The sequence below is a fragment of the Schistosoma haematobium genome, chromosome ZW (genome assembly GCF_000699445.3).
Source record: "Schistosoma haematobium chromosome ZW, whole genome shotgun sequence".
Classification (NCBI taxonomy): Eukaryota; Metazoa; Platyhelminthes; class Trematoda; order Strigeidida; family Schistosomatidae; genus Schistosoma; species Schistosoma haematobium.
Window position 1 is genome coordinate 76,788,840 of NC_067195.1, and position 16,688 is coordinate 76,805,527.

General features: G+C 32.7%; 1 protein-coding gene across 1 annotated transcript in view; it reads left to right on the forward strand.

Moving 5' to 3' along the window:
* Positions 1-16,688, forward strand: part of USP9X_1 (putative ubiquitin carboxyl-terminal hydrolase FAF-X) — a 105,593-nt gene that overhangs the window by 66,080 nt on the left and 22,825 nt on the right. The window contains exons 26-33 of the mRNA XM_051208736.1: positions 53-465; positions 2,419-2,618; positions 4,378-4,551; positions 5,837-6,064; positions 7,750-8,047; positions 11,840-12,035; positions 12,571-12,722; positions 15,012-15,106. Coding sequence (XP_051072521.1) covers positions 53-465; positions 2,419-2,618; positions 4,378-4,551; positions 5,837-6,064; positions 7,750-8,047; positions 11,840-12,035; positions 12,571-12,722; positions 15,012-15,106 — 1,756 coding nt within the window. The remainder of the gene's footprint in view (positions 1-52; positions 466-2,418; positions 2,619-4,377; positions 4,552-5,836; positions 6,065-7,749; positions 8,048-11,839; positions 12,036-12,570; positions 12,723-15,011; positions 15,107-16,688) is intronic.

Below are 16,688 nucleotides of genomic sequence, written 5' to 3' on the forward strand. Positions count from 1 at the left end.
ATAAATATAAATTATTCGTAATTGAAAAAAACATCATTTATTAATATTTTAGCCAATGCAAGACCTATGAATTTCAACTGGAATTATAATTTTGGATTAAATTCTAATAATTCAACATCATTATTATCATCATCAATATTTTCTGACCATATTGACAAAAATAATTGGACTAATAATGATTATAGCAATTATAATCGTAATGATAATGATATAAGTATTACACATCGTTTTGTTGGTTTGAAAAATGGTGGAGCTACATGTTATATGAATTCTATTATACAACAGTTGTTTACATTGGATCCAATTCGTGATTGTGTACTTAGTGCAAATCCAGAATCTCTACTGTTAGATTATAAGTTGTTGATAGATAAAGAAGCTTCGAAAGTGATAAATACTTCAATTGCACCTACAACTTTACCAATCTCCAGTGATGATATCGCTGACAATATTTGTCAACAAAGATTAGTGAGTTTAATCATGTCATACTGTTTTTATTTAAATGATCACTGTCTATTAGTCGATATTACTCAAAGAACTATTTGACTAGTTAGCTGAATCTACCATTTTTAGCTATGAATTATAATAACAAGTAGTTTTATGAGTTAATTTATTTGAACGTGTACACTGTATATCTCAGTTTTTAATTGTCTTTTTCCTATTTCGGTTTAAACAGTAACAACTGGACAGTAGCGCTATGCATCACACATTGTTGATACAATTTCAGTACATAAACATATTGCTGTATATTATATAATTTCACGGATAGAATGTCTATACATAGAACTATTATGTAAGGTTAAAGTTACGGAGAGAAGTTAGTGATACTACATTCAGATAATGATATGGTAACACTAATTTTTTTCAGAGTTTAGTTGTGTAACTTCGTGGTGTTTTTTTCGACTTACACTCATTATTCACTAATCGGATTGGTATATCTGTAGTCATTTATATCGTTGCATTAATGTATATGAATTAGATCTTTGACTACGCCTAGATTTCATGAAATATCACCATCATTATAGTTCTATATATTATTTTCGACCCTCTTATTTCCTTATTGTTTACATTTTTACCTTCTCATTTTCTACCTCTTCTCTCTTTTCTGTCCTGTTATGTAAGAAGTTGAAATTATTTGAATTCTGTGTTTACGCATTCTTCGTTTTTCTACATTCTCATTTGTTCATTGTGGAACTATATAATTTATCAGTATGGGGTTATGAAGATTATTAAGTTTTCGATTGAAATCATGAACCGATTGACGTCAGACCACCATCGAAAACCTGGAAGCATCGGACGGCTGCTATACATACTATAACTATTTCACCTATTTTTTGCTTTTCTTGTATCTTTTATTTCCTTCTATGTGTTGATGTTACGTATGACAGCTTAGATTAAACATTATCGAGAAAACCGCTCCTGTGGTCAGGCCATTATTACAGGAGAGCATTTATGTATTCGCTCTCTAACCTAAGCACCTACTAGTTCATTTATATTACCAATGGGACTGGTGACCATCGGTTTTACAAATCGATACACCGACTTATGAACAACAATCAAGACCTTGACCATTATTGGTCGTCCGTCTTCTCCTAACCCAATGACTAATTAGAAAACACAGATAGGAATCAGATCAGTTTTCAGTTGTACTGTATTCAATCATCAATCAATACCCATGAAATAATATACGTGGAATGTTTAACTACACATCAGCACAAATAGGAATTACAGTGCTTGTGATAATTTAGTCATATGTGATAGAAAAGTGAAAGAACAGGGAAATAGTTGATTAGTGATGTTTGAAATAATACGATATATAACGACGATTTACTGGTCAAGTGAGGATCCGCGAGACGATAGCAACCGATGGTTAGAGACCCTGAATGACATGGCTCAAAATCGTTTGCAATGGCGCAGGTGCATCCACTCTCTGTGTTCTCCCAAAATCTAATCTTCTGAATTCTTCATGTCCCTTTCTTTTTTGTCTTTCCAAACTTATTTCACTGTATTATACTGGTTGAATAACATGTTGAAACCGTAATGTTTCCGATTACTGCTTATACTTTTACTACCTCTACCACTACGGGATTTGAATCGACACCTGCGTCTCTGTGCTAATGTGATATGGCAACTCGAACTGATGTACGTACATACTAAATTCTAAGCTGTTAGTGACTGACTGACTGACTATTAGTCAAGTGGAAGTTTAGAAATAGGAGGATATAACAATACAACAGATTGAGCTTTTATTCATAATATTATTAAAATTATAAATAGTAATCCTTCATATAAAAAAAATAAAGTTATATTTTGATAAAACTCCGCTCTGTTCTATTGGAACTGTTATTTATTTAAACCTGGTTTTACTATTGTCTATAATTTTCTAAATAACTTTTTATATATTTTGTTTTTATTATAAAGAATGAGGAATTGAAAAATAACACTGCAACAACAACAACAACTCATGATGATCAAACATCAAAAGAGTCAGAATTTCAACCTTTAAGTAAAGAAAACATTCATCATCTAAATGTGTTATATCATATGCAAACTATTTTTGGACATTTAGCTTATAGTCGTGTTAAATATTATGCACCAGTAGAATTTTGGCGTCATTTTAAGTAAGTTTCTTTATTGTTGGGCCATATTCATCGAACAGATGTTGATTACTTGTTTGTCTGTATTCTGTCTTTCCACTGTTTTGTTCTTTTTTCTGATTCCATTACAATTTAAGAGGGATATTTGTATTTGCTGTATGAGAAATGTAGTCAATCAATCTATGTAATTCAGCAGTTAATGTGATTTAAGTCTGAATAGATGATAAATGTTCACTTGAATTTAGATCGCTTACTTACTACTTGTAGCATAGATAAGATATCCGTCTATCTTTCTCACAACAAGTATACTGTGAAATATTGAACTGTGTATTGATTTACGATCGCACTATTACGGCCTACAATTTAAATGGTCATGCATCTGTTATACATGTATTTTATTAAAGTTATCTACAGAGTAAGAATGCATGTACAGTGCTATATTTTGAAGCATATACTCTAATATCATCTACTCTGTTTTATTATCCTGGTTAGTTAGTGAATCGTACTTTGTTGCAAACTTCCTGGTTGTGTTTCATATGGTTTGTAAAAGATATAAATTATGTCTAGATTATATTTTCCAACAGAATATTGATCTTTTAATAAACGGAATATACCCATTATGACATTAAATAAGAAAGAAAGATTAGTTCAGCGAAGAGTTCTCTTTTCGGAGAATTCATTTTCATTTTCGCTGAACTGATCTTTCTTATTTAAAGAATAATGATTGACTAATATTTATTCCATCAGTAATGAATTGAAGAACAATCAAGTTCCCGAAAACATACTGATGAATATCATGATAGAAAATGGAAATGATTCGAGAAATAAAGTATGAATTAATCTAACCAAAATTTATAAAATAATTCGAAAAATCATAGTCTAAAGGTAAGCAAGAAGTAAATCATCTAACTTTCTTAAGTCATTTTTCACAGTAATAAGGTGAAATACTACTTCCTACACATTATACTTGTTTCTTCATCGTAAGACGAAAATTTTGCCCATATCATAAATGGTAGAATTTGGCGAAAGACAGGAGAGCTTTCTGAATCCGTGCTGAGATTTTGACAAATTTCAACTAACCAGGGTTTATAAGACTTCCACGATAAATGAACTGACTCATCTGCTCAACTTTTTTTTTCTCCTGATGATCAATTTAGTAGATGACGCAAATCAGTCATAAATCAACATTTTACATTGTTCTTTGTGGGGATAAAGAAACTGTTCATTTTGTCAACGTCTTCACTAAACAGAAACATGTCATTGATAACTAAGTATTCTGATAGATTACTTTCAATATTCAGATGAAGAAAACGTTGTTGTCGGGAGAAAAAATCGATTGTGAATTTTCAACGTCGGATTTCTCTAATATCTCCTTTTGTGAGAAAATAAAACCCTTTGGGACTCTTGTTGTCTTAGGAAAGTTCCTGACTCTAATCACGTCGATGTACAAACTTCACCCTCAGACTTTAAGTTAGTTCTTTTAGTCTAACCTCTCTTTACCCAACATATGTAGCATCATTAAGCCTAAAAGCTACAAGCATAATGATTGATGTCATGTACTATTTGGACATCCTTATATTTATTAGAATAGATACCATTCATCGTTCAATCACTATTTTTTCTAAATTAAACCACTAAATAAGTTACATTGCAATTTAACTCATTATATTGATACACAATTATATAGTTGAGTTCATGAGTCAATAAAAGCTAGACCACCATGAAAAATGAATATATCTTATATACTTTTTTTTCATTTTCTCCTCATAAAAACAATAACTAGATTTCGTGCAGAAGCTGTACATGTTGGAGAACAACATGATGCATTGGAATTCCTTCAAATACTCGGTAATGATTTGGATGAAGCTTTAGAATTATGTAAATTGCCTAAAATTGTTGAAGTTGTGTTAGGTGGTAAATTTGCCGATCAAAAGATCTGTTTGGATTGTCCACATCGGTAAGTTTATATTGATTTTGTGCAATTTGATCAATCATCTAATATCTTTGAACATCTATTGGTTTGTCATGAAGTCATAGTTGATCCCTTGTTCACCCATCTAACATATTTAGATTACCTAGTTAGAAACAGCACATAAACAACGATCATTCTTTAGAAGTATTATGTGATATGATTTACAATCGGTCACAACGTTCTAAATCTATTCACTCTTTATTGTCCCTTAAATCTCGAGTTGCAGTTTTTTTTTCAAACATACCTTTGCATTTAGTCTTTTCGAACTATATTCTCATCATTTAATCTTTCATATTACCGTCGCCGTTATATTTTATCGACTCTTTTGCTATTCATCTCATTGTGCTAGTTTATTATGCAGAATTTCAACTGACTCAAACTTTCCCTAGACTTTACGTCTTTTTTGTGGCTGGCTGGATATTTTTTTTGATCGCGAAATGAAGCGTAATCTGTGTACAAATAACTCAGATTTTAGTGATGTAATTATGTTGTATGACTTTCAAAATAAGTTATTTTATACTCTGTTTGATTTTTAACTGAAAAGCCATTAAAGTTTGTTGAACATCGAACAGTTATCTTATTCTAGTTTATTATTCATCAGGGTTCTTATGTAATTGAGCCACATGGTTGAGCTGTACTTTCAGGTTGTAAAGAACTTGAATAGTATCTAGTGGTATTAATAGTCTTGAAACCTTTAGTGTAATTCGTAACCCAGTACAACAAATCTGATCTGGTAAACGAGTCAAATATTTGTTGGATGGATCCTTGAAAAAGGCCCAGAGAGGGCCTTAAAAACACTGAGAAGCACTTGATCCAATAAGCACTGAACAAAGGCATCTCAGAAACATCTGGAAAGTGAAAATTCACGAGTCACACTTTTGACTGAATGATTACTTATCTTGGTACTATGTTTAGTAGGGTTACAGAAGCTCAAAACCATCTGAAATGCTACAAATACCCTCGATTTTCTGTATAGAAACTTACTTTGGAGAAAAGCGAGTGTTCCTTGTTTTGCGTTTTTTCTCTTGTGCTAAAGTTGTCGTGTGGATTTAGCCTGTAGTTACTAGAAGAGCTTAGGGAAGGGATTCAAGCGTTCAGATAATATTTATCAATATTATTTTGCAATAATGCCGAACCATGAATATCTCTACCAACAAAAGTCGTCCAGTCCTGTGATGAACAATATTTGTTGCTCAACAAGATAATTTTCTGAAAGTTGAAATTCTCTGAGTATACTAAGCTTTTCTTTCATTATTTTTTTTCTCTTTAGATATACAAGTTACGAATCGTTTACTACACTCAATGTTGATATATTAGATCATAGAAATCTAATTGATTCATTGGAACAATATGTAAAAGGTGAATTATTAGAAGGAGATAATGCATATCATTGTAGAATGTGCAATAAAAAAATACCAATATTAAAACGTATGTGTATTCAAAAATTACCATTAGTATTAACTATTCAATTGAAACGTTTCGATTATGATTGGGAACGGTAAGTGGATTCATTGTTTTCTTTTTCAAGGATTTTCATTATTTTGCTTTCATTTATTTCATGTTATGATAGAGATGATCAATCAGGTTGTACATATAAATATAAAACCAATGAACTATCTCTCTTACTAGTATTCATTTGACCAATCCATCGATTCTCCTGAATGGTTCAGAATGAAAGGATGATGTATCGTAGTGAACGTAAAATGTAGTCGATCACTGAACCTGGGCAAACAGACATAGCCTACGACTATTAGTTATGTGTGATCGCTTTTAATTGTATTAAACAAAGTGTTTTCTAGTGTTAATCTGGTTCTCTATTCCAGGTCATAAATCATGGTTCTGATATAACCTGACTAGTCTTATTGTCGTATGAACGTATTATCGTAGTATTTTTGAGAGTAAGATGAATAGTTTAAACATTCATTCTATTAGAGGACTAACTTGGTCCCTTAAATCTTAGATCAAAGAGATTTGTGAAAATATAAAACCATAAGCCAGCCAGAACAAGAATTAGATGGAACTAAAAAAGAAGGCCCAGGACAGAGTGTGTTGGAGAATGCTGGTCTGCGGCCTATGCTTCATTAGGAGTAACAGGAGTAACACAGCAACACAACATAAGCCAGCCATCTGATTAATTATATATTAACGGTGATTAAAAATCTTAGGCCATTTTCGAGTTTTTAAATATCTAACTAAGATTTACACCGATTAAGCCAGTGATTAGTAAGCAATATTTTGTTTATAAGGTTCTTTGTACTGATCGTACTCTACCGATCAATTTTCAAGGGAGCGACTAGTCTAATTAGCTGGATATTGCATACATTATTTGTTTGATTTATGTTGGTTGGAGCTATTCTGGAGGAAATCCTTATGCTTCTTGTGTGAGATTTCAACCTATCTACTACTTTTAGCCATCTAATATCTAGTTTTAACATTGTGACGATGAGTTATCAGACAATTAATAAAGTGTATCATCAAGGCTACAAATGAAGTTCACCACTAAACTTTTAAAATCATAGATCCTACTTTTTCATTTGTGTATAAATTTAAATTATACTGAGTATAGAAGTAGACAGTATCATTCATGTTACCTCTAAGCCTTATTGACAAATGAATATCAAAGATCATGTAGAATGAAATCTAAAATTTCATACTGACTAGTTTTGATCACTGAGCATCAGGAAGGTGAATTATTATATCAAGGGGCTTATTCTGTTGGTTGTATTTCTAAGTTGATCTATCAAATCTAGTCAACATTAATGAAATAGGTAGTATGATATTACTTACGAACTTCTGACCAATTAATGTAAACCTCTTCCCTCCAGAAAATGAGTCATATGATTGGACAGCATTTATCCGGATATTTGAATTGTCATTATTACATAACGAAATGATAGAATAAAGAAACTGACAAAAACATCATTGGTTAATTCTTGCTCACTAAATTATCTAAATTGCTTGGCAATACTACTTACAACAATTGAAATACTTATTTCTTTCCTTATTGTCGTAATTTATCATTCCTGAGATAACCATCATAAAATCTTTTTATTACAATGAATTGAGTATGCAGAAGTATTTTCCTCGATCTGTCTTTCCCAATTTACTTTATTTGTTTCTTTTGCCTTCTCATCATAATTACTATATTTAACCATTAACATATTCTACATTTCTATTACATAGGGGTGTATCACTTAAATTTAATAATTATTGTGAATTTCCACGTCATTTGGATATGCTACCATATACTGTGCAAGGTTTAAAAGACTCTACAGATTCATCGTCCTGTATAACTACTGATGTCATCAATAACACCAATGATAATAATAATACTGATGATAATAATCCATGTACAAAATATAATTTGCGCGGTGTAGTTGTTCATAGTGGTCAAGCATCATCTGGACATTATTATTCATTTGTTCGACATTATCGACCTCGAACAAAGACATTCAAATGGTATAAATATGATGATCATAATGTAAGTTCATATTTATTTCACTAATTATTCCTTAGTAAGCATATTGAAATATTAAGACGAAACGGTCGTCCAGTACTTCCAAGTTTTTATTGTTTGTCTAGCTTAGATTGACTCATGAACTCACCTATTAAAATTACTACAATCTTCACAAATTCCTATTCTGATTGTAAAAAATACAACAATCCCTTACTAATCATTCTCATTGTGAACAATCAAAATGAAGATTATTTTTACAATTGTTTGATCACTGGGTGGTGATCAATGTCTTGTGTGTCAGGTTGTTCTTAGTGTAGATCGAATGCTATCAACCAAATTGCAGTATGATCACTAGTCTAAGTGACTTGACATTGCGTTCACTATGCTGAGATAAGATGGTGGTTGGTGGAGGGTTTTCTGTTGATTAACTCCAACTACCATCTTATCTAATGATTATTTTTTTTTGTGATTTAATTTTATTGGTTGACATAAGTCGATGATATAATCTATTTCAATATGAAAAAAAAATTGTTACTTAGATCCTAAATTGTTTATTTTAGTGATATGGTTATGTGATCACATATTTTCTTTAATGAAAGACGATATAAAAGTTATTTTGGTAGGGTTATTATTTCATTGGTTACTCAAAGTGGAGTCACTCAACAAGAATATCTTTGTATTATAATCTTATCATGTGTATTATGCTGCCGATAAATAAATATTTGTAGTTAAGATAATCATCGAAACCAGAAAGGATTAGATCGTTGCTTTGTTGTTGTTGTTGTTGTCGTTGTTGTTGTTGTATACAACTTCTCGTCATACGCACTTACATTCGTGTCAATAACCAAACACCGAACCTTCATATTTCGCGATGAATGCTTAGGCATTCGACGTCTGATTTGACATCTACCTCTATACATTCCCAATTTGAATATATTCACTTTATGGTGTGATAATCATCTAACCTCACTGTCAAGAAGGAGTCTATTATTAGAACAAGATTATCTCAACTAAATTTAATTATGTAAATAGTTCTTTCTGAAAATTAATTTTTTTTTGTCTAAATTAAATTACTCGTTAGTATTTCTATACCTATTGATTCATATTCATTAATTTTACTCATAGTAACAATTTGATCTTACTAAATATTTTCTATGTTACACAGTTGGAGAAAATCAATGGGAAGAATGTAGACTCATTTATTTTATGCAACTACATTTCTTTTTGCTCATCAAACTGTTATCATCATTGATTGAATCCATGTTTGTTTCATTATATATTTTTTTCCTTTACCATAGTAACTAATCACATACATGTTGCATATGCATAACTTATTAGATTGATCAATTTTTCTTTCTTACATATAGATGAAATTATACTTTGATTTTGTTGTAAGAATATGATAAACAGTTCTGATAGATTAAATAAAATATGGTAATTAAAAGTATAAAAAAGAGATAGAAATAATTTAGCTTAGAAACCATAACAATAAGTTTTCATATTATATTTAATTTTAAACAAGTATTAAGAATTTAAAGTGGACTTAGCCCCCAAATGCCCTGGTACGGTCGAGAGTGAGGAGAGTCCGCTCTCCCTCTCCGAATGCTGTCACATGGTCATGCGTATATAACCTCTGCCAGGGAAGTTCTACTCACTGCTTTCTCGTGGCGAGGGTGTTGTTTACGAAAATGAGAGGACGAAAAGCGAATGTCTGGCGCTTTAACCGGATTCCAAACCAATAGTGCACATGGGCTCCAGTATCCTACGGGAACAAATGGCGTAATAACCAATTATTGGTCACCGGCTTCCATGGGACTGCATCTCCTTACGATGCTCCACTGTTTTGGAGATCAGATCTTCAGGTCGAAGGCTCGGGGTGTGGCTCCTTAAGAAAACCACCTGCTTCGGTTTGAGCACCCGGGTAGTATCACAGCCCTCACACATATCGAATGAGATTTGTGTGGCGCATATGTATTTGGTGCCTCCTTGTACCAATATCTATGTGTTAAAATAATAATAATAATAATAATAATAAAGTGGACTTCCGACTTGGGAACAAATGAAAAAGTATAAAGTTTTCAACCTTTCTATCTTGTATTAGCCTTAGAAATTTTCATTGACAGTTTTGATAAAGGAGCTTAGAGTGTATTTTAAGTTTAGATTTGAAATTCAATGTAGGAGCAATAATAGGAATTGAAGAGAGAGGTTGATTATGAATACAATGGTCTTGAGTGCTGTTAGAAGTATGACGGCGGTTGTCACTTCCCGGTTGCCCACACCGTGGAAGGGTTCTTCTGGAGGTGCCCGGACAGGAAATTGGATTAGGGGTGGTCTTAGTGACCTGAGAGAGTGCCTAAGGGACAACTGCTTGAGGTCGGTCCCTCACGACCTTTTTATGAGTAATTTTTGTGTTAGCTCCGTACTTGTTGAGACCTTACCGCCGGGGACGGATATCCATGGGATAAGGCGAGGTGTGCATTTTTAGGGTCGACCTTTTCTAACCCCACCCCTCCTTGTGGAAAGGCAGCATCGCTGTCATGCTGGTTGTCTGAAGGAAACACCTTACTGCTGTCACACCTCTGTACAGTGAGCAGTACGACTTCGCCTTCAGATTAAAATCGCTTCATATCTTTCTCTCTACGAACTAATTCTTTCTTCCTGTACTATGTCCTTATATGAAGTCTTTCTCTTATATATTACCACCACTGAATTAACTACTTCTATGAATCAGGTGTTAATCTTGTTGTGCTAATGAGGTACGGCAACTTGGGCCGATGCATATGTGTATCTGTTCCTACGTTGTAGCTGGCTGACTGAGTGTATTTTAAGATCGATCTTATTACATTTCCAGCCTGTTTAATCTTTTTTTCGAACTATTTAATGTTAACTGACTTCGTATTTATAGAGAGAATTGATGGCTGGGAACACTAAGGTACTAGAAAGGCATACAGTTATGGGGTCACACCCGGTAGTAACGAATTTCATAGCAATAGTGAAAGTAAAATACATTGGTCAAACGAGCATATGTGCCGACTGTGAAGTTGATAGCGTCAGCGAATACAACGTGTTATCGCACATAACGATAAAATGTTCATCAGATCTAGAATATAGAAGTATTATCTCAGGACGCCTATTTAAAGAGGACGGCAAATTTATCGTCATCAACTGTGAGTCAAGTGTGCGGACGTTATTTTTAGAAAGTAAAATTCGTCTTGGCTACTGTACTTTAACAGATGATTTGAAATTGAATATCTAACAAGATTACGAAGAAATGCGAATTGCACTCAAATGGTGTGCATGGATTCAGCTGGTTGAGAAATTTTTTTATTATCGTGTTGCCGTTGTCCACTCTTTAACTTGGCTGTAGAAGCCTCTGTGGCAACTGTGATCCACTAGTCGGATGACTGACTCCATTGGAGCTAGACAGTCATTCAAAGTAATTCATCGATTGATGGTGCCTCGGTGACCACCTGAGACCGTATATCATCATGGATATAGTACAATTAGTAGTTGATTAGGAACCCAGGGCCAACATGTGATGAAGGCTCGGTTAGACCGCACTACACACGGTCCGATTTTAGAATCGAATCGGACCTCTACCAACCTTTGTTTTTACTCTGTTCAATTCTACAGATTTATAGTTAACCTCCATATATAATAGATGAATAAGCACTTCTTTATTCAACTAATGACGGATGAATTGGTGATAATTTTAACTGACGTTGACTATGTGGTACTATGTTTCTATTTCATTTCAGAAATTTGCTCTATTCACTGTCTTTTTTTATCTACTCCGTTGTTTCTTATACACTCAAGGTTATCCCTGTTCGGTTAGATAAAGATGAAGAGGCTGTCGATCAGTGGTTTGGTGGTGAATGGAAAGTTCCACCTCATGATCTGTCAAAATTTGCTCATTTAAGATCTGGTAAACGTTGGTGGAGTGCATATTTATTATTCTATGAACGTGAAGATTTCCATGAACAAATTAAAAACATATCAATACCTAAATTAGGTATGTTACAGTGTTTGCTTTTTTTTTATCTCTACAAAATTTCATTTTAAAATAATCAATGATAGTTACTGACTGAGTGAACGAATGGTTACTAATTCATATAGAGAAATCAATGTATCAAACTATATGATTCAATTTAATTATTCATTAGGTCTGTTTTTATAGGTCATCATAGCTATTCACTTGAAAAAAGAATTATAATCCTTAAACTTTCTGTACATTTATTCTTCTATTGTGATGGATTGGAGATGATGACTAAATTTGAGCAAAAAAAACATCTACATTATAACACAACGTCTCAAAGTGCGTAACTTCATTAATCGAGTCTTTTTTTCCCTCAACCTTTCATTCTTGGTTGTACCATAATCTGAATAACTCCTATTGGATAGTTTATCTTATCGTTTAGCTAATCCATTGTGAAGTATTCATTGTTTTGATTAGCCAAATATACTACATAACAAATTGTAATTTCAATAAGATTACTTCTTTGTTTCTTTTATTACTTCTTTTTTTGATTTTTTTCCCAATTATCAAGGTTCAAATCCAAAACAATCAAGATTAACTAAACGTGTACAAGACATTGTAAATTGGCAGAATATTGAACATTTACATCATCGTATTCAATTTGATCCATTGCTTCCAGAATTTATCCATAATTTAATTAATAATAATATACAATTGTGTATGGTAAGATATGTATAACGATTGTTATTCATTGTCGAATTCAGAGTAAAACAGTGATTATTATAAAAGAATTATATCTAATAAGTATTTAAACATTTACAATTAACTGAAGTTCCATGGAACTTGTGTCCTGAATATGGATTCTCCATGTATAGAAAAAGTACCTAGAACTGTCCATGTATTCTTTGTTTTCTCGCTGTTGATTGGATCGGGGAATAAATTTCTCGCTTTTTCAATAATTTTGAGACCTGGAAGAAAGCTATTTTATGTATATATAATCTTGTAAATGAGTTAGTCCATTGTTATCACTTAAATACCAAGATGATTAATTGCTTTACTTTGTTACCACACTATTTAGATCATTGTCTTACATTCGATTTTGAAAAAAGAATCATCTTTACACTGGAATAATGTTAAGTCAAGAAAACATAGAACAACGAAGTATTTCTTAGAATGGACATAGGACAAGTGTAATGCCATGAATGGGCAGTATTTTAATAATAATAAATGTACCATCAGTTTTGTTGAATACACTTTTTATGACCTTAAATCATATATTCATTGAACATACCTACATATCTAGTAGACAGTTGTCCATTACCATGTTCAGCATCTTCATATTGAATTAGTGTTTGTAATAGATCGTTATTAGATGTAAAATCAGTCAATCCGAATACAGTAAAATCCGATACAAATATACATCAGTTCTGAGCTGCTACACTAAAGCAACGCAGCTAGTTAACATTAATAGGATTAGCAGTTAGTAAATCAAAGTAGTAATATACAAGACTACATACAGAGAATATGATTCAAACAAAAAACTCCACGAATTTTTGGAATTAAAATATGTGACATTATTATCATTATTAATGACTTTACTCAACATTACATATTTGATACAATATAAGATTCACAGAACAAAGTATTTCAATAAGTTTCTTTTACAAAAACTGAAAGAAACTGACAACTCCATACATATATGCAAAATTAAAGTGGATAAACTACCTGTCATTAAATGAAATGTGTTTTTTTTTAAAATGATTTGAATCTGTACTGTTTTTCTAATTAGAAACATGTTTAAGAATACAAGTTATTAAGTAGGTCAACCGTAATAACCTGTTCGTCACAGAGTACATTTGCTAGATAAGGTATTGTAAAACTTTTATACTTTTGCTTGCGTGCTTGGATTCTAATGTACTGGCGCCTCGTTTTACCAAAAGATATACAAAGAGAAAGGTACGGATGAAGTTATTATTTGATAAGACAACATCAGCCAGGAGTTCGCAAGACTTAAGATGTCTATCTACAACCATATTAATAATAACCTCGAAAGATTCACCACACGCCCTTCTAACCGCCTTCAGCACATTCAAAATAAAGATTTCGTGTATGATAAAGATTGAATTTATCTACATCACTGCAACCAATGCTAGGTTGTGTCATCCAACGTTTTCATTTATAGATATATGAATTATCACTTGAATCCTAAATACACAAGTTGTATTTCTTCACATAACTAACCATAACACCCAATGATTTAATGATAACATCATGACTTGTTCTGACCTCCATCAAGCCGATTCAATAAACCATATAGCATAATACCTTAAAGTCATCAATGATTGAGTTTGTCTCAGTCAACCAGTTAATGAATATTAACAGTTTTATCAATTAATTTGCCAGAAAGTATGTATCACTTTTCTCCCAAACTCGAACCTGTAATCATTAATGACTCTAACGTTGATCATTAAAGTATAATATGTATTTGGTTAAAATATTTATGCATTTATATTTTCTGCACAAAATTCCTTGTTCTTTACTAGTATAGGGGTTGTGGAGATTGTTAAGTTTTTGATTGAGATCATGAACCGATTGATGTTAGACCACCACAATTGAAAACCTGGAAGCACTGGACGGCCGTTTCGTCCTATTGTGGAACTCCTCAGCAGTGGGCATTCACGATTCCGCCCGCGGGATTCGAACCCAGGGCCTTCGGTCTCGCGCGCGAACGCCTGACCAACTGGACCACTGAGCCGGCATTCAATGGTGATAGTTTCTAACATCAACCAATTCACGAAATTGCGCGACCAACTTCCGTTGTACTGAGGTAGATACCTGTCTCTACCCGACAAGGATTAGCTCCACTGGTCACGGCTTCTCACTAGAACTCCGAGAATTCCCTCACGAAGCTAGTCACTAGTGAGCACATGTTGATTACTAGTATAGGGGTTGTGGAGATTGTTAAGTTTTTGATTCTACTCAGTTTCTTTTTTTAAATTATATTTCTTGTAGACTAATTCCAGTGCCTATCAAAATTTAGGATTTATTACTGTAGAACTATTACTTCATTTTATTTTTCTACGTTATCATGTGGTCATATCAAATTGGTATGTTAAACTGGTTACAATTATGTTTAAATTTTATTATTGTACAAGTAGTTATGCTTATAATTCAGCATCAACTCTTATTGTGTTCGTTTTTCTAAACTATAATCAGTTGTAAATCATACAGTTGTAACAGTTAGTGTGAAAATACAACAAGTTTTGTGAAATACTATCCCGAACAATTACATACAAACACTACCAGAGAAGTCCTAATCACTGCATTCTCGTAGAATTACTGTTGTTTACGAAACTGAGAGGAAGAAAAGCGAATGTCCGGCACTTTAACTAGGTTAGTGGACATGGATAGCCCATCTAGGGGAGTTTGAAAACCCTGATTCCAAACCATTGGTGCACATGGGCTCCAGGATCGTGAGGGAACAAATGGCGTATGAACCAATCATTGGTCACCGGCTAGCTACCATGGGACTGCATCTCCTTACGTTGCTCCACTGACTTGTAGATTATACTTTTGGGTCAGAATTTCGGGGTGTGGTCCCCTAAGAAAACCACCTGTTTCAGTTTGGGCACCTGGACAGTATCCCAGCCCTCACATAAATCGAATGATTTATGTGGCTTATATATATTTAGTCCCTTCTTGTATCAATGTTTATGTACTTAAATAATAATAAAATGCATTGTATAGATAACCAATATTTTTTGAAAAAAAAAAACTTTAGTCCGTATAAAATGAGAAACGTCATTTTCTGCTAAACAAAATCGTGTCTACATATCAAATGGTTTCGTTTGTGATACTTTCTACATTAGATTTTTCTGGTAAAATCTTGACTCATCACAAGAAATACTCACGCGTTACAAAAAAACTTTAATATTCCAGTTGAACTCAAGAACTTTCAAATCAAATTAGCACTATATACCATCTTTTTATCAACCATCAGATAGATATTAAAATTATCAAAATAATATAAAATGGCTTTTGCATTACTAAAGTTGATTTAATTACCTATCCATTTTTGGATAGTTTTCTCAAGTATTTATACTGAAACTATTCAGATTTCATACTGTTATCGTATAATAAATTAACCTTACCCCCCCCCCTCTGTATCATCAATATCCCACTCAGACGTGCATGGATACAGGTAAACATTCAAGGCGAAATTAAAATATCATTCATAACGATCAGTAAAAATTATAATATTGAACATATCAAGTGCTCAGTTTTATCTCTGTACATAATATACGATTGGCAAATCGATACTATCTCTAAATCTTAACCTAAACTCTCAATTCTGAACCAAACTGTACACCTAGCAGTGATACTGAATTTTATGGACTAACTAATTAAATAACATTTCTTACTTTTTTGCGTTAAATTCATGCATCTATTTGGCTACAGAGCCTTATTTACACTATAGGTGATGTCATTTGGTGATCGATTAACCTAAGTACTGAAACCTATTGTTCGTATAAGGTTGTGAAGATTGTTGAATTTCATTTAAATCTTGAAGTGATCTAAGTTAGAATATCATTAAAAACCTAGAAGCACTGGAAGGCCATTTCGTCCTGTTACGGAACTCCTAAACCTAACCAAGAACAATGTGGACATTATGAAAAATCTCTTTGGATC